Source organism: Anser anser, assembly GCF_964211835.1.
Source record: "Anser anser genome assembly, chromosome: 3".
Classification (NCBI taxonomy): domain Eukaryota; kingdom Metazoa; phylum Chordata; class Aves; order Anseriformes; family Anatidae; genus Anser; species Anser anser.
This window is the reverse complement of record NC_139722.1, coordinates 39226852-39249943: the sequence shown is the minus strand read 5'-3', so window position 1 is coordinate 39249943 and position 23092 is coordinate 39226852. Positions and strand designations below refer to the sequence as shown.

Genomic DNA, 23092 nt, shown 5'->3' with positions numbered 1-23092 from the left:
CAGATTTGATTTACACTCGGCTTGCAGAACTGCATCTTTCCAACTGAACGCTTTCCTTCAGAAATAAGGATGTAATTTCTCAGCTCCATCTGGAGTTTATTACTCATGTTACTTACACTTCCTTGACTCTTGATAAGAAAAATGATCGTTGTGCTGTAAATTTTCAAAACATTTTTCAGGGCTGGCTTCCAGTGCTGTTACAACATTTCTGCTACCTCTAATATTTGTTTTGATGGATTTGGAGCTGCCATGCTGTAGTTCACTGTTATTGCATGTCAGCTTGATATATGTGATATTTTCTATATGGTATATTGGTTTAATTCAAAAAGAATTTGTCCAGAAAAACGGACAGGGGAGAAGATTATGGTGCAAGGTAAGTAATCAATATCTAAGCAGTATTTAGGATTTACTAATGGACAGTACCAGATTCTTAGTTTTGATTTTGTCTCTTCCCAGCCTGATTTCCAAAGTGTTTGAACCAGGGCATTTCAACTTGCATAAGCACAGAAGACAGCATACGAAGGACTCTGTCGCTGTCTGGACAAGAGAAGTAACTCCTTGGTGGACTGCCAAAACAAGAAATCCTGCTAGAGGACTTGATCATAGGTTAAGTTTCAAGAATGCTATTGTGAATTGTAAGATGAAGATAAGACAGACATGCATACAATAGACTGCTATTTTAAAAAGTTCTTTTCCCTATCTTTGTTTTTTTCTTTATTTCTTTTTCTGCTGATGCTGTTCAAGTAGAAAGTAATTTGTTTTTTTAGATGATATTTCTGAACACCGTACATTACTGGCCTTCTGTGAAGACACGCGACTCTCTGAGTCTGCGGGGTAAGGTTGCTTGATCCATGGGGTTGTGCACTGCAAGGTCCACAGGAAGTGGGGAAAAACTGAATTAATGCCACCCCATAGCTGACCGAGGCACAAGGCTTGAGCCCTGAAGAAATACGGTAATAAATAGTGGTATTAAAAGGTGACCAGTCAGATGTGCAGCTGGTCGTACAAGCACGACACTTGACAGCTGCGTTTTCTCAGTTGTTAAACAAACTTCAGACTCTGTCCAACACTTTTAACATAAATCAGGAAATTTGCACAAAAAAAGAGCCACTTACATGATTATTTTGGACTACAAAGTGGGATCTGCTTTTAGAAGACATGAACTGAACTTTGTTTTCTGTTCTGGCAGTGTATTTCTGTGGGGGTAAGAAGAATAAATTGTTTATTTTGCTGTAACCTACGCTGGAAATGGTGGCTACTATCCTTCTAAAAAATTGTTACAGTTTTTTCAAAATGCCACAGTAAAGATTTTCTGTTTAGATGTTATGACCATGAAGTGTTTATTAATTTTTGAATGCATATATATGGGGTTCAGTTTATAAGTCTTCATATTACTACAGTGCATGTTAAGTTAGACATTCGCTTCTTAAATTAAAAAAGTATAAAAGAAATATGAATATTGTTGTTTTTTTCTCAAATCGTTGATTACACAGAATGCCGTAAACATGACTATCTAATGTTTGTTTGTTTGTTTCATTGCTAAAAAATCTGTTTCTTTGTAGAATAAATTTATTTCAAATTCTTTACCATGAATAACACCAGAGGTAAAAAAACAGCAAAACAAATTTACAGGCTAGAGAGAAGTCGAGCAAAGAGGCAAACACAAAAATCCCTTTTTCCCTTTGTCAAAGGAAATGACAATAGTCAAATTATTTTTCTCATTCTTAAGGCCAGGAGTCATGTCATCATCATCTCCCAGTACTTTTAAGAATGTTCTCGACACCTGATGAGCTTTCTGAAGGCCAGTTTGAAATCTTCATTAAAGCTAGTGTACAGCAAAGGGTTGATAAGGGAGTTGACATATCCGAGCCAGGTCAAGAAATCTGCTACTTCTGGAGACACAGTGCAAACGTGGAGGCCCACCAGCAGCTCCTTGATAAAAAAGGGCAACCAGGACAAAATGAAAGCACCCAAGATCAGTCCCAAAATGCGAGCAGCCTTTCGCTCCCGTGTGGTGGAAATCTGCTGCCGGTCACCAGCCAGGTCCAGGTCATTCTCGAAAGGAGGGATCCTCACGGACGCGTTGATTTTATCAAACTCTGTGGTTGGGTCGGAGGTGGAGAAGTCCGAGACGCAGAACGTCTGTGTGAGCTTACAGCTGGCGAAAGAGTTTTGGCTGTCGGTGCTCCTGTTGCTGAGGTGGCGGCTCGAACCGCGCTTCTGGTAAAGGCTCTTTGCAGCATGGTAGATCCTGTAGTACAGAATCAGGATCAAAGTCAAAGGTATATAAAATGCCCCGAATGTGGAATAAATAGTGTAGATGACGTGATCATGCTGAATGCGGCACTCACTGGGAATATTGACGCTGTGGTGATTTCTCCAAAACAAAGGGGGCATGGATATGAAAATGGAGATAGTCCACACGGTGACTATCATCAGCCCAGCCCTTTTGGCCGTTCTTTTCCTGGCATATTCGATGGCATCTGTGATTGCCCAGTACCTGTCCAGAGCAATGACACACAGGTGAAGAATCGAACACGTGCAACAGGTCATGTCGACGCTAAGCCAGATCTCACAGATGAAGTATCCCAAAGTCCATTTGTCTATCATTATGTAAGTGATACTCAAGGGCATGACAAGGACAGCAACAAGGAGATCTGTCACAGCGAGCGAACATATTAAATAATTTGCTGGCTGGTGGAGCTTCTTGGTTGTGGAGATTGCCGCAATCACAGCAGAATTCAGCAGCATAGTCAGGGTTGTGATTGTGGCCAAGGTCAGGGTAACAAGCATCTTTTCAGTTACAGTTTTTGGCTTTGCAGCCACATTGGCTTCAGTGGTGCAATTTGTGAAATTCATTTTCCCCCTGCAGGATGCACAGTGAAAGAAGTGGCTGCTTCAGGTAGCGGGTAGTTCCAGCTTCAGAAGTCACCCATTGGAAAGAGGGACAGAGATGCTCCAGGTACAAAAGTTTTTATATCTCCATATTCAACAGTGCAGCAAAAAGCTTCCAGGTTTTCTCCTGCTCATTGTTTTCCTAGAAGATAAAAATACATCTTTTAGCAAATTTAGGGAAATCCAATTTTTTTGGCAAAAATCCCGCACTTCTAATATTAGCACCTCAAATAAAAATTTTGTTCATTTTTCCTTCTTTTCTTCTCTCCTTCCTTTTCTTCCCCTTTTCCTCTGCATTCATTTCTTTCTCATTTCTAAAGGGCATTTTGGGCCAGATTTTTCTGCTGGTGTGGATTGTTTATTTCTCCTTTGACTTTGAAGATCTCACTTAAAGTGGGAAGTTAGACTAGAAGACCTCCAGAGATCCCTTCCAACAAACATTTCTGTGATCTCTGTTAATTATGGATACTGGCAGCTAGTCTTTGCCTGCTTGTTAAATAGGCTCCAGCAGATGAAAAGTTCAGGAAATCTGCCTTTTCACTTTAATTGCTGTATGAAAGGGATCAATTACTTCTATATATCATCTCTGAAAAAAAGAAACGGAGCAGCCTACATCAGCACAGACATGCCAGAATTTCATAGTTTTCTATTCTGCTTTTTCATATCCATGACTTTATTAATATCTCGGAAAGAGTACTTAAAAATTACTCAGGTTACCTTTAACATGCAGCTTTCAAACAATGTTTAAAGCTTTATGGTGAACACTTAGTTTTACACAGCACATTAGTGTTGCTAGGAGCTTATATAGTTTTGGCTAATTATTCCTGACATTTCACATATCCCACTGTGTGTGTCTTTGGAGGAGACAGACAAAAAGCTTTTGCATTTGCTTTGAGATTTCTATCAAATTGTGCTGCCTGTCAGGCAGTCCATTGCAGTGCAATATACAAATTATATATATATATAAACATATATGTATATACCTTAAACAAAAAGTTTAATTTTATTTCAGGTGTTTATTTTGTGAAAACATGTAAGTCCTTTCCATGCATCCTGAGGCCAGAGTTAGCAACCTGTGGGATGCAACTTGAGATACCCTCCAGGGCCTTGCGTTCCTGTTTGTAAAATCTCCTCATAAAAGGTGTAGTAGACTGAAAGCCTGAATCGTTTGCCATTAAAATAAACCAAAAGATTCCTTTCCCTGGCTTCACTTATCCAAAAGTAAGGAGTCCTCTAGGCTAGTTGTGTAGGCTCCCTTGATGAGGAGTAGATTGAGATAGCTGCTGCCAGAAACATATTTGTCCCCTCTCCAGACAAGTCTATAAGGCAGATGGTATGAATCACCCCCTGGGAACATTGATCTTCCTCAATTTTGACTACAAGTGGCTCTTCCATACTTGCTCTTAGAATACATGCCTGATTTTTAGATGGCTAAATTTGATAGGTAAAACCCATTCTCATTGACACCAGTGGGACTTGGGTTAGGCTCTGAGAGAGAGTTTGCATATGCAAGCTAATGAGTAATTAAGAGTCTGAATGAGAAATTATGAATGTAAAGTTAGTCAGCTGCTTTGGTCTGTACATACACTCTTATTCAGAAATTGGAGTGCCATCTTCTGAATGAGCTGAATGAGGAACAATCAAAAATAGAAACTTAAAAAAAAAAAAAAAAGCGCTGTACTTTGCAGATCAGCCCTAGGAAAGAAGATCTGTTTCATTGCATCATTGCAGACTGTAAGCAAACAGCACGTGAGTTTTAAATCCCCAGATGGCCTTTCATACCAACATAACCTTTCTGAGCTCTGCCCTCCCTCTTTGCACCACCACAAAGATACTCTGAAAAAAATAAATTGTTTTCTTCCTTAATGAACTTGTCTTTAAACAAAATCCATCACACTTTGTCAGGCCCAAGTGCCGTGGTTTCCATTAGAAAAAAGGATGCTGCTGATCACATGGGGGAGTTTGTTAAGTCTTCTCACTGCTCAGCAGGTATGATTTTTTTCTTTGGAAAATCACTGCAATAATTGAAGTCAGAGTAGAAATATAAACAAAGCATCCTCCCTGCAGAAGACAAGCTTGCAGGTACCTCAGACCAGGCAGACACAGAGTGTCATGTCAAAGACCAACACAGAAGAGTTATTTGATTTTAATTCCCACATTCTTTATAGGAAATGAGCCCTTAGCAATTCAGACAATATAAATACCACATACAAAAACTGTATTAAACCAAAGTTATTAGGGAAGTATATTTAAATGCTGAAAAATCTGGAGATGTCAGGCCGAAGATTTCCTCTGTGGCTTAAGCCTGCCCCTCTTCTCATCCCTTTCACACATTATGAGGCATTCTTATGGTATGGGCACTTCTACTCATGGCAGAGGCACATCAGAGAGGTTCTGGCCTGGTGCAGACAGATCCTGGCATTACCAGCCAGTTTTCACCAAGATGAGGACACAGCAGACAGTTTTTTGGCCGAGTCAGAGTGTTTGGAGCTGTTGTACAGGTTGCTCAAGGTGGTGGCAAAGCTGGCAGCACTGGTGAGCTCCCATCCTCAGGACAGACCAGCACTACCTTGCTTAGACCTAGTGCTTCCCACCACACTCCCAGTGGGATGGTACAACAGAGATTTTCTTTGTTCTGCTGCTTGGCCCCTTGCTGCTCCCCATCTTCCAAGCCATCCTATAGGATCCAAGCATCCTATAGGATCTGATCATAATTCCTGCCTCTCAGAGCACGTGCAGTGCCTTAGCCCTCACCTCCCTGTGCCAGACCAGCTTGAGACTCCCCTGACCTTCTGCTGCAACCTCAGCCTCTGCCTCCAGTAGCTCAGCCAGGGTCAGTGTGCATGCCCCATCCCTCACTGTCCTCGCTTGTGCAGCTTTCATCTCTTTGCTTTTGAATTAGAAGGCACCCTATACAAAATATCTTGGCCCAGAAAAGAGGTGGGGTTCTAAAATGGGAAGTGACTTTACTAGATGGCAGTGACTGACCTTGCTTATTAATATAGGGCAGGATTTAAATGCTACTTATCATTAATCTTTAAAAATGCAGGTGTGATTGTGGTCACACATTTTGTAGATCTTGTATTTTAATTCTTTGTTTGCTGTCTTTTGAAGTACCTGTCAACCCCTGACCAGTGCCAGGGACCACATAGTTGCTATATATAGTATTATTATCACTATAGTGATTGACTGTGGTTTTATAAGTCACTTCTGGGAAGCGTCATTAATAACATAGTTATCTTATTTAAAGTACTCTCACTAAAAGCACTGCCATGCTTATGGCTTGTGCTTGTATCCCTTCAGGCTGTCAGTCATCTCACACAGAGGCTGATTTTACTGGTTTGGTGGGAGAAGCTTGTGTGAGTTCCTCCAAATGAGAATCAATCACATTGCATATTAGCTGATTATTGGTAATGGCACTGAGTGCTGTCTGGGAAGGAGAAGGGGAGAAAAGGATGATTAATTGTTCCCTAAAAACAACAGGACAGGTTTAAGCTATGAGATGGCAATGTCCATGTCTGCTCCTGCCAGGAAATATCTCCATAGTCTCAACAGGGTAAGAATATTTTGCCACATGGCAGAATACTCTGAATTTCTAATAGACAAGTGGATGGAATGACTCCAACTCCTTGACCACTGAACTTTTTACTGCTTCATGAGAAATAGAATAATATCACTTGCAGAGAACAAGGACAGCTAGCATTGCATGTGTGCATGTGCCTGTGTGCATGTGCATGCGCATATGTGTGCAGAAGGGTTAGTTCCTTCATATCCACGATTTTACATTGCCTTTAAGCAATTAAGGCACTGTGCAGTTATGGTACTTCATGCTTTTGGCAGCAGTAGATCAATATGACTTTGTTACACTCTGAATTGGTCTGAGTGCTTTTCACTTTCAGTATTTCCATTTTCATAGTCGTGAAGAGCAAGAACTGCAATGTGCTTTGTGAAACAGGTGGTTAGCTTATGGAAAATATTACTTAGCGCATTTATGATAATGTTGATATTTCAAGCTATGGAAAGATGTTAAACTTCCAATACTCCTCCTTATTATCTCAAAGAGGTTGGCTCTTCCAAGTTCAACACAAAAAGCACTGAAATTCAAGCATTTCACTTTGAAGATAATTTGCAAGATTTTGCAACTTTCCAGATCATCCTTGTACTTTACTCTTGTAAAGTCAAGACTTTCTGGACTCCTTCATAGCCAACTGATAGAGCTGATTTTAATTGAGAACTACAGGTGCCAAGTACCTTGTATTGTATTCTGGCATGCTGGTGTTTCTCTGGGTTTCTGAGGACCTCAGTGCTGCAGAGGTAATGTTACAGCAGCAGTCTTAATTAACTACAATTTATATAGCCGCTTGATGCTGTTTACAACATCATATTGCAAAAAGTGGTACCCAAGAGCTGACCAAATGGAGGTGGTCAGAATCACACCAACCCGTGGAAGGATTGCCAGCAAGATAAAATTCTGCAGTCACCAACAGCTCGTATTCACACTCACAGCATGAGATTTTTGATGCTGACTGTATTGAAGGTAGACTATCAGAAGGTGGGCTGAGACTGCCTCACAACAGAGTAAACTGAGATAGATAGGAGAATAAATGAAGTGGCTATTTTTGTGCTAAATCAGAAGTTTTCACCCTGTCTATGGGAAGTTCCTAGCTGCATTATGGGCCTCAGGTTTAGGGATGCAGCCTTCTTCAACGCAGACTGAATGAGGCCCAGAACAAAATTACTATAACATTTGCATGAACTGAGGTACAAATTTGACCTTCAAGTCAGATTTTCACTCTGCAGTGGTGACCTGAGCAGCATGCAGTTTCATCAGAGGGGCTCGGCACCAAGCAAGGTATGTGGAGGCTTGGCTATTTGTCTATTTGTATCTCTGTCTATCTGACTAATGCTGATATATATACTCACCCTGACATAAATATCCAGAGTGCAGTATGTTACAATCAAGGCTATAATGGCCTGCAGCCTGCTCTCCAGCATGCCTGTGTAAGGAAGGTAGCCAGGGCTGTGGGGACCCTTAGGAGTCCACAACCTTGCAATATCCACAGCACCTTGGTCACCACATCAGTAACTGAACGTATTGCTGAGCTTGCCTACAAAACTGTATCAGAAATACCAGATTTGGGTATGGATGATACCAAACTAGGACCAAGGTGCAGAAGGTAATTCAGGCAGGGTTGTCCGTATGGGAGGAGACTGGGATGCAGGAAGGGACATTCAAGGCTGGTGAAAAGGAGGGATGGGAAATGGGAGAAGATATAACAAGTATAAAAGGGGCACATATTGCTTGCCCACAGTCAGTCAATAAGCCAACCTGTTGCTCAGACCAGAGCATGTGAGTCAAACCCACCTCTGTGGGCCAGCTTGGGGACCTGGGGGTGGAGGAACCCGGCACCCTGGTGCCATGGTGTCAGTGGCTTCACCAGACCTGGTGACACTGGCAGCTACCCACCACCTCCTCGGAGTGACAAGGTGCCGACCATGGCCTCTTGCCTGTCAAAGGGCAAAAACCAAGTGCTCATTCAGGCCATTTTTGGCCTGTACGTAAGTATGAGCACTTGGTTTTGGCACATGCCAGGTGCGCGTGCTTTCTCCAGGGGAAAGATATTCAGCTTTCTACAGGCTCTTCCCATCCACATCATAAATGCTTGTGTCATGTTGGCAATGCTCAAGATCATTATATTTGAAAACAATTACACTCTAATCTGAAATACGGATTATATGAAACTGTTAGTTAAATACCTTAGGGTGGGCTTATTCATTTGTTTTCAACAGGTCATAAACCTACTTAAGTCAAATTGATGTACACCAGTTTTAAGCTCATTCATGAATCTCCAGGATGAGTTTTACAGTGACGTTTGAAAATGCACCCTTTTGCCTAATCATTGCAAATCGGGGCCTGAATCAATCTGATCTGTAGTCAATGAAAGACCCCAAGCAGGGAGCTCTGTGAAGCAAATTTTAAAGAAATCCTTTCAGGATCACACTTCAGAGCTAAGGTTTTCTGGTGTAGATCTTGGCACATGCAAATGAGAAACAACAATTAGTGACGATCTTCAAACCATGCTTCCTCCCACAAGCAGTGGTATAATTATCATTCACAGATGACTACTCATTTTTATCTGCTTTTAATACAAAAATTACTCAATCTTAGGCAGTGCAAGCTCATAAGACGGTGCTGAGCTGCAATCTGATACAAACTAAGACTCAGTGTGGATTTCATCCCGTCTTTAGTTAAATATATGTAAAATCCTCTGTGCAGGTAAAATACCCAGATTTCTCATGAACAACTCAAGGAGATGCCTCATTTGTAATAATTTGCTTTAGAGACACTATCAAATTAAAAAAAACTAACTTTAAAACTCATTACCACTTGTCATAACACTTTAGACTCTTAACACTGTACATTTAAAAAGTCTCTTTTGTTTTATAGTACACAAAATACTCGTTTAAGTTTCAGCTCATTCATTGCAGCTGACTTCACATTCCCCTTTTCCTGCACTAACTGAAATCCTGAATTGTTTAACCCTATGAACACTGCAGGCTGTATCTCCCCATATGCAGGAGCCAGGAGACATGAGTAGTTGGGTCCTGCAAACTTTTTGGACAGAATTTTTAATAATCAGTTGTATAACCATATGCTGCTAAAACATTCAAGTGCTGCCTTTCACGTTAAGCTGTGGCAGAGAGACCTCCTTTTGTCTCTGCTTTCTTGAAAGATGAGTTATGGATATTTGGAGCTGCTATTTGGCATGACGAGCAGGACTGAGGAAGTAAAAATTGATGTAAATGATGAGAAACAGCCTTGTCATGTGAGCTAACCTGATGAAAGCTAGCTGACAAGCCCTTCCCTGGTACATAGGGCATCTGTTAGCAGAAGCACACCAGCTCGTTTTGATTGCCCTGAGGCAACAACCTTCAGAGCTGTGCTTATCAGCAGATCTTGCCTCAGTACAGAGAAGGGGCTCTTGATCCTTGCTGACTTCCTAATTTAGTAGATAGCTATAGCCAGGAGACATGTAACCTGCACACTTAACCTCTTGTCTGGGAAAGAAAAATATGGTCTGCGCAGGTTGCTGACTCTTGCAGTGTTCACGCCTAGCTGTTACTCTCACACAGACAGGTTGTTCTCTGATTTATTTATTTATTTATTTATTTTTAGAAAGCCTGTGGTTCAGACCATCTTACCCAACTCTACGTTTCTAAATGTTTTTCATCACTAAAGAAGCCCTTTTCTCTGAATTTTCTGTTTTACCTCTGTGCATGCATCTTTAAAAGATGTTGGGTTGCCAACAATCCTTCTCCTCTGTTTTTTAATTAATTTTTTAACACTTTAATTTTTTTCCCTTATGTTGTTTTATAAGACTGACCATGGCACTGATCTCTGAGTGTTTTTACTGAATGGCTTAGAAGCACACACACACGTGCAGAAGGAAAGAGTGCCCATGCTGAGCTCTGGTGTATCTGTGGGGCCCTCCACTACCCTTTCTCCTACTGCTCCAACTTCCATTCAGACTGTTTATTCATTGACTGCATGACTAAGATCAGCAATCAGATAAAATACAGGTGGGAGGACAGCTCGGATAACGAGATGCCACGTTAGACATTGCCAGCTAAGTGTATTTCGTAGAAGGGAGGAAAGAGGACCATGCCGTTTCCAGCACCTACAGCCCTCCTTAGGGAGGCAGCAGCTAAGATGCAGCTCCATCCACAAGTCCCAGCAACATTTTCCCAAAGACAAATGAAATGCAATCACATATGCCTTCAAAAACCATAGCCAGGGATTCTAACTGTCGGGGCTATGCTGTCATGAAACTGGAAGGCCACAGGAAGAGATCCCCATTTCCTAGCTGGGAAGAGGCTAGATAATGTCTTGGTGTTTTGAGGAAATTTAGTATCATCAAGGAGCTGGAGGACTTGGGAGAAGAGGAGTTCACTTTATTATTTTCTGGAGAAAAAAAAAAAAACCAAACACAAAAACTTCAAAAAATAGACCGAGGGACAAAATATTTCAGTGTCCCCTTGGTCACTAGCAGATTAATCTCTCTAAGCAAAAAATCTTTTTCTCCTTTTCAAGTGGACTTACAAAAAGAAAATCCAGTATTTAAAACCTTTTGATTAATGACTTACTCTTTTTTCCGGAGAATAGAAGTTCATTCGTAGAGCTTCAGGAACCACAAGTTTTTAAATAATGCATGATTTTGAAAGTTAGTATCCTTTGAAATAATACAATCTTTTGTTTGTTTTGTTACTAGCAGCAGAACTGCCTAGCTGTGACTCTCCTCCCATAGTCCTTTTGGAACAAAACTCATGCATTGTAAAATTGTTGTAAATAAAACCAATTTTGCTAGGGAAAAATCCTGTGAGGGAAAAAGTATTTTTTAAAAAAAATCCTGCATTATAAAGAAGCCTGTTTCATTTGCAAACTATTAAAGTACCACACTGGAGCATCTTAAAAAAGTCCCCTGAGGCATAAGAGAACTACATCTAATATAGCTAGGAAAAGTCATTGAAGGATCTACAGCTGGGTTTTCTTCCCAAACAGCAATCCTTACTGTTACTCTTTGAGTTGAAGTTCCCAACGAGGCTTGCAAGCCTAATGTTTCACTTACTGCACACAGGCAGTTGTAAGGACGAGGGGACTGACCCGTCCTGCAGCCCCCAGTGCATGAATGCTGAGTGAGCACTGGAAATTCAGCTGCAGCCCCTTGATGAACTGTGCTTGGCTCTTGGCCCCTGTCTGAAATCCTACTTCATCCTCAGTGGTTTATAGCCTTTCTTAAAGAGAACCTAAGCACGGTCCTGAGACTGCACCTCTTAGGGAACAGTTGCTGGCTGTGGTGAACTGTTGTCAGTTGTCACCTAGCCGCCTTCCCTGTGTCACCTGTCATTTTAAGATCTCTGTTGCCATCAGCTGAATCTTCAGTCTTCTTTCTCCTACCTAAAGGGTCTGAGTCTGTGCACTCATTCACAAAAACACAGACTCCCAGAGTGGCTGAGGTTGTCAGGGCCCTCTGGAGGCCACCTGCCCCAACCCCTGCCCAAGCAGGGCCACCCACAGCAGGCTGCCCAGCACCACGTCCAGGTGGCTTTTGAAGGTCTCCAAGGAGGAGACTCCACCACCCCTCTGGGCAACCTGTGCCAGCACTCTGTCACCCTCACAGTCGAGGAATGTTTCCTGATGTTCAGAGGGAACCTCCTGTGCTCCAGTTTGTGCCCATTGCCTCTTGTCCTGGCACTGGGCAACACTGTAAAGAGCCTGGCTCCATCCTCTTTGCTTCCTGCCCTCAGGTATCTATAGACATTGATAAGAGCCCTCAAAGCCTCCTCTTCTCCAGGCTGAGCAGTCCCAGCTCTCTCAGCCTCTCCTCATGGTAAAGGTGCTTCAGTCCCTTCATCATCTCGGTGGCCTTCTGCTGGAGACTCTTTCCAGTCTGTCCAGGTCTCTCTTGTACTGAGGGGCCCAGAACTAGACCCAGTACTTCAGTTGTGGCCTCACCAGTGCTGAGTAGAGTGAAAGGACCACCTCCGTCGACCTGTTGGCAATGCTTTGCCTCATACAGAACTTCCCCATACAGAGGAACGAGCCCATTATACAGGAGTTACATTATTAAAGATGCCTAAGTCACTTAACTCCGATTGAGAAGAAACCCTGGTCCATAAAAACCCTAACTCTCTTAGAAAGATTGTGAAACACTGGCTGATGGGTGCATAAATCCTTTCTGAAAACAGGAATGAAGCCTCTGAATTACCTGGATGCTTTACATTTTCTATCTGAGGAGTGTTTCCAGGCTTGCAGCTTGCAGTATAACACAGCATGAGCGGTGGGATCAGGAAACTTTTGGCAGGAGCCTATTATGCCATGGTCTGTTATAATTTTGTTACTTCACATTTCAACCAATATCTAGGAAAAGAAGCATCTGCTTGTCGAGGTCTCCCAAATGTGTTGAGAAAAACTGTGAGAAAAAAAAATCTACACTGAATTCTCACCTGCAAATGCATTTTCCATCTCAATTTCTCATCTCGCTGCTTAGAGATATGTCAGAGACACACAAATATTTGCTGATGAATATCATTTATTCAGCTCTGGGGAAATGGTGCTATTTGTATTTATATGGAGACAATCACTTTATTCAAGCTAAATGTCACTGTACATGCATTGTTTTTCAAGTCATTATTTGCTTCTTGCTGCTATTCCCTGTCAGGAGACTGATGTCAATGGGGTTTATTTGATCTCCACGTGACTTGGTTCTGTACACAGCTGTTCTGCAGTTCATAATGGCCCAAATGAAGAAATCTGGCAGACTAAAACTTAATGGTGTATTAAAGACGTTGAAGATTGATCCAAGGCCCTTTGAAATCAATGGAAATGTTTCTGCTGTGAGCAAAAGATTTCAGATTAAGCCTTAGTGAATATATGTCCGATTTCTAGCTGATTAAAAAAAAAGAAAAAAAAAGCAAATGACTCACACAATGGCTCCAGACTTGCTTTGGAAGGAAAATTTTGTGACAGAACAAATAGTTTTATCATAGCAGAAGGCAACTGTGAGTCCTTCCTAACGTTGAATAACGTCTCGTGACGGTGAGAGCTTTGTGCGAGTGGCACGAGACTGCTGCTGGGGGCTGCCAGCGTGGGATTTCCATCTGGCCGGCACGCTCGCTGCAAGTGCAGGAGAAATGAATTACTGACAGCCCACGTGGCGTACAACACCCAGCAGGTCAAGGACAGGCTCCTGCTTAGTATGACACTGCTGCAGCAAAATTGCTGGCGATGGCCCTGGAACCTTGGGAGGAGGCAGTTTTTCATCGAATTTGCCAAGTGTGGGTCAGCAGGGCCAAGTTTCCTGTGCTGGAGCATCATGGTGAAGTCTGCGTATTCGCTGAGCGGAGTTAGACAGAGTGGGGAAGTGTTCATAGCGGTGACCCTAGCAATATGCCTAGCTAAGAACAGAAATCACAATCTAAACCCCGTCAATAGCACCAGAAAAATCACATGAAAAAGAGAATTGCTGCTTTTGTTTCCGAACTTTGTTCTTGTTGGGAACCAATGGATCAATGTTAGATACTCACGGAGCTGACAGCACATATGGACAATTTTTTGGTTACCAATGTGATACAGTGACTATTGTGGTACTGCAGTTATGTTCTTTGGAGTCCTAGCAGTAACGAGTTCTAGCTGTAGCTTTGATATGAAGACCCTTCAATACCTACAACCAAACGAACATGCTTAATTTTGTCCATTGCCTGGGATAATCCGTATCTTTGTTTTTGGAAACTTTTAACTTTGTCTAAGCTCACATAACTGGCACTGTAACTACATGTCTGGATCAATTACCATGTAGATACAAGATAAGTAAAATATAGCATTATGAAAATAATTCAATATCAGACGTCATTATATGAATTAGTGGTAATTAGCTGTCAAAACCCATAAGCGCTATATAATTAACCCACAAATACAACATAAATACAGAGTAATTATGAAAGTTCATCCACTACAAAGATTGAGCTGTCTTTTAACAGGTGTAATGAAATGCAATGAACCAAACTGTGCTGGAAGTAACGTATATATTTGACAGCAGGTGTTTGTGTGTGTGTTGGAGAGACAGAAAGGAGGACAGTATTTGGCTGTCATTCTCTATGAAGTGCCATGGGAAGACATGCATTTTTCATCTATGCACCATATATACCATATTTCCATTTTCCCTGTTTGTAGTAGATTGGTTATAATGAGTACAGAAGACTGTGGGTCACACCCAAAACATCCTATGACTACTGGTACATCACATCCCTCTATTAAACAGAAGGCTCCTAATGTGGATATTTGTCCTGTCCTTGGTTGGGTTTTGCTGCAGCAGCTAATAGTCATAATAAATAAGAAGTCTTAATATTGTGCTAACAAAGGAAATGTCACAAACACATAGACACATACACAAAAAAAACAATGACAAAAAAAATAAATCAACCATAATCTCCTCTACTGCTCCCCCCAGGTGCCTGTCTCAGTGGCAGAAGACTGATTTTAAAGGCAAGATAGATTTCATACCTACTGTGTGCATTTCAAATATGTTTTTCTCATTAAGAACAATATTAAATTCTGGAATAAACCAGAGTGCTTTAATCATCACCATAAGCAAAGCCTTGATTTATGCTGCCTCAGAAAATGAAGGAGATGATGAGGGGGTAGAAGATGAAAAGCATATGCCTCATTCACTTTACCAGACGTCTACTTCAGCAAGCTACAGATGCTTGCTTGGGTAGAACTCACTGTGGCATCAGAGGTGACTCTAACGAAGCAAAGTGTTTTAAAATTCATCAGTTCTATAAAATTCAAACAGCATATATTCTCTAAGTCATACATGGGCTGAAAATGTGTATGTGCATGTGCATACACAAATACCATGAGACTGTATAAAACAGTATGCTATTCCTCAAAATCTTGTTGAAAGTTTGAGGAGTTTTGACAAATGCCACCGCTGCACTGACTCACCTGCCTCTGAAGCGATAAAAGCAAAGGAGCCGACACCGCGCGACTCTTGTATCCCCCAGCGAGAGCTGAACAACACTTTCTTGATGTTTGAGGCTTCCTCATCTCACATGGTTAAGACTTGCTGGCTCCCTTTCTGGGTCATGTCAGCTTTGCAGCTGAAACCCAGCCCAGCGTTGCTTGCAGTGAGAGATGATGGGCAGCACCCAGCTGTACAATGCCGATTCTTTTCAGACAGGCTGCTAGGCCTGAAACCCTCCTGTCCTCTTAAACGTGGACATTGCTCACCAGGAAACACTTATCTGTCTCCACAGCAAGCTCATACAGACTGAGGGACATCAACTGGAAGGAGAGCTAGTTTCTGAGGGACTATCCTGAAAACCTACCAGACCAAGTAAATTTTTCTGTCAGAAGTTTTGCAAGGTAAATATTCCTTTTCCCTTTAGTGGAGACTGTAGGATACTAACAATGTAAAAGAGCAGAACTTGGGGTAGGAGAAGGGGCTGCTGTGGTTCTGTGTCACTGTTATACAAGTTCATTTCTGGGCTGATGTGATACTAATCATCATGAGGAATTCAGAACTCAGTAATCATGAAACAGAATAGATCCAAAGGAATGGTTTAGGAAATAAAAAGAAATACCTGTTCCCAAACAGAAATCCTCTTTGATGGTAGCATAATTACAGGTATAGAAGAACCAGGTCCCCGAAATGTATGGGTGAGTTTATTTTCTAAATTAATAATCAGAAGGGTAGTGACAGAAACCTCTGCAGAAAATATAGGGCTAGGTAGCTCAGACATGATTTTCCCTCCTACCTGTTTACCTGTAGTGGTCTGGTGGATGGTCTGCAGTTGGACTCTTCAGATAAGGAGAGGACTTGGTCTGGCTTGGTCTAGGAATGCTTTCTGGTTACCAGTCAAGAACAAGCAGCTTGTCTTTCTGGGCCTCTACATGTTCAGGCTAGGGTAATATATAAGTTGGGCAGGGTCCGCCAATTTAATATGATTTCCTAGGATGTACAAACTACCAATAAGCTGTACACACAGGTTCTGGAGGAGGTGGAGATAAACATCTTCTGGTACCTAGCAAGGAGCAGAAATGTTGAGTGTTCCTCAACACTCAACAGCATCATTGAGGTGAATGACTGCTCTGGGGGTTATGACTGGGTGTAGAACAGGACCAACATTTCTCTTTATAGATGGACACGCTGAGTGTCAGAGAAGTGCTTCTACAGTCACACAAAGAGCTCCTAGAAGAGCTGGGCTGGAAGGCCAGGTTTTCTGCTTCCATTGCTCTACCTGATCCTCACAATCATGTACACCCAGGAAGTTTGGCCAGTGAGAGCTACATCGTCAAGTATGCAATGTACAATTTTACTCTCAATATTAAAGTTACTGGGATCAAGACAAAGCAAGCTTTATTGATGGGCACATAAAGTAGTTCCCACCATTACCTCCTACCAGGCTTTAGCAAGCTCTATTTTAAGCTTCTAGTCTAAGCTTGCCACCAAAGCTCCTTCTATAGACAAGACAGAGATCTCTCTGTAGGGCAGTTTATCCTTCCTGCCTTCCGTCACTTTTGAGCTGTGCAAGTGCTTGCACCATGTGGAAGAAATTAAACTTCTTTCCTACTAGCAAAACAGCAGGAGCTGATGTTCTTGCTCAGACTTGCAAAAAGTCACATGGAGACTGAAACATGGGATTTCTCAGCCCACGGGGGAAATATGAGTAGCTGCAGACGGTGAGGGCTGACTGACAGGAGGTCAGACCTTGTCCACAGCAATAATCTTCATAATCAGGTGTTGACTCTTGCCCCTTAACGGCACCATTGCTTTGGACAGCACAGTGCAGAAGTGCTAAGGAGTCAATGAGTGGAAAAAGCAAAAATGGAACATTTTTCATCCTACACACCTGCTCTCTGTCAACATGCCACAACAGTCACCTCTGGCCCCAAATCCCAGTACTGATATACACAGTGAAAGATTTATAATGGAAGCATCCAAAAGGAGTAATCTTTTAGCATCATTTTATCATTTTAGCATTGCTTTTCTTTTCCCTTAGTTTTCTTTTTCTTTTTTTTTTTTTTTCACCACGAACTTCATATATCCATTTCTTTGCTCTGTGTAGAAGTGGAGTGCATTTATGAAATACAACCTAAAAATGCTGCTTGAGCGTACTGCTGTGTTGTGACCTTACAAGAAAGAGCTCTATGAAAATCTGACTTACGAGGAAAACCTTTAATTTTAGTGCCACCACTTTTGTCATCTTTGGTGCTGAAGATCATTGGCACACAAACAAATGTATGTCTACAGTTATGGAACATAAAACATCTTTCCTCTATGACTTCTGAGTACAGATTAACTAAATTTCCAGATACCCTCAGACATGCCGCTTTCATTCATTCTCACTCTGCATTATCTGCCAGATAATGCAGATAATGCACAGGAGTGCATTATTCTGGCCGCTACTATGAATGAGAAAAGTTAATTTGCAAGACTATCTAGTTCTCAGGGTATAGTAGCTCCATATACTCACTACCAATACATAGCATCCCCCAGTTGTCCATGTAACAATCATGGACAGTCAGCTAAAGATCAGACTGTGGAAAGCAGATTGAAGTCTTCATTTGTTCCCCTCTTGTTCCTGGGCTTCTTAAGTATATTTAGATAAAATCTAACTTAAGCTCTCTAATATAGCGTTCTCAGTTTACATTTTCCATGCCATCCCTACCTGTACAGCAGCAATCAAGATTGTACCATGTCCTGTACTGGCAGCCAGTAACCAAGCCTGTGAGTGAGCCAACACACTCTCACAGCAGCTAACGTTGAATTTTACTGCAGCAAAAATGCTCTTCTTGTTCTAGAGCTCGGGACACAGTAGATGTTTCCAACTGCTGCCTCCACGGTCCCGCCAGCCCCATGCTGTGCCCACACTGCAGTGCCCGATGCTGCATTTCTCAGGTAGGTCTGTTCCTTTCATCTTTCATCCCCTGCCCTGCTGCAGCCACTTGCCAAGTGCTGAGGCACATGATGCCCTGTCCCTCTGAGCAAGACCCAGGCCCTGTGACTCCCCAGCCCTGCAAGAAGCCACCTCTCACCATCCTGGGGGGACCAGTGAACCCCTGCCCTAGCACTAAACACCATCACGGGGCACAGATGGCACAGCGTGCTAGTGAATCTCATCCCTCCCAAACCACAAAACAGGACAGGAGGTTGTGTCTGGAGAAAGCCCGCTGAGATGCACCAACCTGCTGCGCAGCCCAAGCGCTCCCGAAGTTCTTGCCCCAGAGGCGGTCGCCCACTCTTCGTGGGGACAGCCAGGCCCCGGGGTGCCTCCTGCCTCTCCCCACGGCAGTTTCAGATGCCCAGTAAAAGGTGAGGGACCTGCTGAATGCTCTGAAGGCATCACACCGCTCTGTCAGCGCTGAGGTGCTGGTGACGCAGGGACCCCTCTGCTGGGACAACATCTCTCAGGGTTGTGAGAGGGAGGCTGAAGCAGCTTGGATGGCTGTAGGTTGCTGCAGCAAATGATATATGACGAAACGCAGTAGACAGTTTTATATGCTCTATTAGCTGTATTAGACCTTCTAATCAGAATAATGTACCGCTGGATTCTGCACCACAGATGTGAAGGGCCAAACCTCCTCTGGTTCAGGTCCTTTCCAAAGGCCTTTGGTAGCAGATACATCCAGTAGGAGTTACCAGGAGGTGAAATTTAATCTGGAGGCTATCCCAGCCTTGAACAAGGAGAATTAAATTGTCTGTTTCTCACCACACTTCGCCCAGTTCGAATACTGCCCGGTACCGCCAGGCTGCCTCACGGAGGTGAGGCCTGCAGAAGCCGATGAGCAGTGGAGGAGCAGCTGGAGCCCTTACTCTCGTTCTCTTCTGCCACGCTGGCACTGCCTGCGCTCTCGGTGGGAAATACCCGATCCAAAATGGTGTTGCAGTTCCCTGGAGACTGTCCATCAACTCTTCATCTCAGTGGCCATGTGAGAGATATTCCAAATTACAAACCAGGTCGAACTGCTTCTCGCCTAGCACCGGTTGAGGAGAAGATGATCTGCCACTGACTGTTGCACATACTCAGCCTGGTAGAGTCACTGCCAGCTTCATCCACCGCTGAGCGGTGGCAGACACCCCTGGGCTGACAGTCTGCAGCAGGAAAATGAGGGGATTCAGGAGATTATCTGCACGTGTCCCATGCCTCTCGCAGCGGCTGCAGGCAGGAATGTTGTGCTGCTCCTCACGCTCCTCTGCATCAGGATATGGAGACGCTCACCTCTGATGGATGGTTTCTGCTGGATGAGCTTGATAATGGCTCCAGTTCTGTCATTCTTGAAGCTGATCTTTGCGATTCCTGAAAGACCCCATTAACACTGCATTAGAATCCTGATGGCTTTCACTTGCTGAATTATTTAATTACTTAAATTTTTTAAACATTTCAGAATACCTTCCAAGCAAAACGTGACCTCTTGGTCTTCCACAAGGGGGGCTGACCTTGAGCGCGCTTCAGTGCACTGCTGCAGCCTTGCTTTTCTCTTCACACACACTCTCCCTACAGCACTCAGCCTTGTACCTTCAGAAAAAGGTGTTATTGAGGAAAGCAGCTTGCTAAGTGGTTTTCTTTTTTGTGATTTATCCAAGTGCCTGTTTGCTCCCACATGCTGTGAGTGGATAATAGCAGTTCTCAATCAAAGTTAAAATTACTAATGCTCTTGTCTGTGGAAAATATAGTGCAGCTACAAAAAAAAAAAAGAAAGAAAAAAAGGTTAATGATGCTGCTATACTACTGATTGTACTATGGCTTGTCATATCTTCATGGTGTATCCTCGTGCAGCATTATTATGTTAGCTGTTTATTCCAGTCCAGATCTCCACTGAAACTGGTATGAGACAACTGTATCTGATATTCTCCTATAATGGTGAAACTAGTGTAAAAAACACCATGTGAAAAACAACAGAAAAATAGGTTTTTTTGGACACTATGTACACCATCCAGTGACACTGACAATTCAACAGGATGCTGACAGTGATTAGCACACAGCATTACTCTGTCCTCCTCTTGAATATATGTTTATAGCAACAAATTTTGGCTACGTATTTTCTCACAACTGGAAGCTGTTGAAATTATTTTTGCATGGGATGTTGAAGCAGTCTGAAAAAAAAACTGAGCAACAACAGCAAACTCTCTTGCTACAAGTTATTGGCACTTCAATGTCTGCCTGCAGTTCAGGCGTACACAGACAATATACCACTAATTCTCTTTTTCTAATTGTGTTCACCCAAGGGTCTTTTGTGACTCACAAGTTATTATTACTTTTTAGTTGTAGTCTACTATGATTTTTTGTCAGTCTAAAAGGTCAGAGAGCTGATTCCTTTCACTTATATATTCCCAGCCTTCCACCGAACACATTTATTTTATGGAAACTGAGGGACCAGAAAACGGGACAGCATTAAAGTTTCATATATTCATGTACAAGGTCATTGTTAGTTGAGATAGATGAACTCTGATGGATCACCCAGGGTCAAATTATATGCCTGTGCCTGACACTGATGTAGTGATGGAGTGGTTTGGCCATGTCACTGTAGGCTCGTTATCTGAATAGTTCCTGTATTAGGCATCTGAAACCACTCTCAGGTACTTAATCAAAACCAGTCTGGTTTGCAGGGGTGGTCAGCATGCATGGGTCACTGCCTGAATTACTCCCTCTGTATGGTGATAATAACTGACATGACTGCTTGTTAGGTGGTCTGGGATCAAGTCACCCTTTAGTGGAGTGCCTGGTCTCTGACACACCACAGACTTCAGCGGATGGGTGAAATTATCCTTTGGGTGCCTCAGGTCTGATCAGAGTCCCATCAGATGCTGCTAGTTCCTTGTGACTCTGCAATGTAAAATTTACTCTTAAGATACAGTTCTGCCCTAGGGTTGTCCTGTTTAGTTCCCCGTGAATCACCCTCCACAACCATCAGCCAACAGTCAGCATGGGTGAGGTGGGCAGGGGCTAGGGCCATGAGCCAAGCCCGCAAGGTGCTGCCCTAACAGGTACAAGACCTGGCCCTTCCCCTGAGACCTTACAGTTCTGGGTGCGCTTGCCTTAGGAGCAAAAGGGGAGTTAACTTAATGCATTTGATCAGGCACCTCTAAGACACTTCTTGCTTTAATTGTATTTGCACAGGAATAAAATCGAGCAGAATGAAAGCTCCACTACCATCAGCACAGTTTGACATTCCCAGTGCATTAGCACATGAAATGATCTGGTGACAGAGTAAATAAGACTTGAATTACTGTTAAAAAGCTTTTGCAACAAATGCTAAGATGCTTCCAGCTCAATGGTGACCTGTAATTGTTAACAATTTGCAAAGAGAACCACATAAATGAAGATGAGGTTTACAATGCTATTATTACAAATGCTTCAAATAATCAAGTGAAAGTACTCAGCACAACTGACTTCAAATACGCCTTTTCATTTCCAGCTAAGGCCCTGTGACAATTGCGCTGGCTGGGTGCTAGCAGCCAGCAGCAAATGTCTCTGCGGGAGCCCCCTGCTCTTGCACAGCTTGCACAGCTTCCCTGCTGAGCTCAACAGTTCTTGTGAGTCCCTCGGAGATGCCCAACACCCTAACCCTTCTGAACATCCCCTGCTCTGAAGCTGGAAGTCACACTGGGGGATGCTGGTTCGAGACAGCTACTGCGGTCAGGTCTGCTGGCAACAGCACATGCTTGCCCTGTTGCATTCTGGATGAGGGCTTCAACATCTTGATGGGATTTTAAATAGCTTTTATTGCCAGCCTCATATTATACCCACCACAGCCAGCGATTTATTTAATTTAGAACAGCTTTATTCAGAGATGTTTACCCACAGAATGTCCCAATCTGGCGGCGCAGGAAAGGAGGTCACTTACAATTTATTTAATTCTTTTTCTGTTTATTTTCAGCAGTTCTCTATTCAAAATAACTTGGAGCTGTGCACAGAGACTGATTATCAAACCTATCTAGGAGATGCAGTCACCCAGCTGTACATCTAAGTCTTCTTGACTGTGTTTCAACAGCCTCAAATACATGATGTTAAATTGGAGATGGGACTTTGGGTGATAGATGGGGAAATGAAAGAGCGAACAATTAAACACAGGTATGACTTGCGCAGGGCAACTCGGGGCTGGGGCTGTACTATGAATGGTGGCATGGAGAAAGGATCTCCTTGGCCTGAGAAAACCAAATAGCATAGGCTGTACCAGGCTTTATTAAACTCTCAAAGAAGCATGTGCCAGGACAGCAGCTCAGCTCTTAAAGATACAGCATATTTTTCACCTGGGCACTTTTGTATTTGCCCATTTTACACTGTTGGACACACCTGAGGATGGCACACTCTGCTTTTGGAAGAATTGCCTTGACCTAAAGGAACAGAGACCCAGGGCTGACACAATTTCCTTATTAAGGTGAAATCCACACAGTGGAGCTATCCTTTCTCCCCCAAAACCCAGCCTCTCAGATTATTTTGACATGTTTTCTCCACCCTGAGGATTTTAACTTCAATTGTAACACTACCTTTTAATTTGGAAACATTGCTGCTTTTCTCTGCAGACTCTTGCCAAAAATTCGGGGGGTGGAGGTTGGGTGGGGGGGTGGTAAAGGAGGAAGAGCTGATTTCCAGACACTTGAGGGTACTGGAATTGTTCACATGCTGAAGTCAA

The 23092-nt window shown here is 42.8% G+C and overlaps 1 protein-coding gene across 3 annotated transcripts in view; it reads right to left on the bottom strand.

Annotated features, from left to right (window-relative positions):
* Nucleotides 1-1308: 1308 nt before the first annotated feature.
* Nucleotides 1309-23092, bottom strand: part of HTR1E (5-hydroxytryptamine receptor 1E) — a 32631-nt gene continuing 10847 nt past the window's right edge. The window contains exons 2-4 of one of the 3 annotated variants that reach the window (XM_083829231.1): nt 19849-20137; nt 18644-19755; nt 1309-3037 (exon numbers count right to left, since the gene is read on the bottom strand). In XM_083829231.1, coding sequence (XP_083685357.1) covers nt 1765-2859 — 1095 coding nt within the window. In that variant the 5' untranslated portion in view covers nt 2860-3037; nt 18644-19755; nt 19849-20137 and the 3' untranslated portion in view covers nt 1309-1764. Of the gene's footprint in view, nt 3038-18643; nt 20138-23092 lie in introns of all 3 variants that reach the window. The other 2 variants (XM_083829229.1, XM_083829230.1) reach the window with 2 other exon arrangements.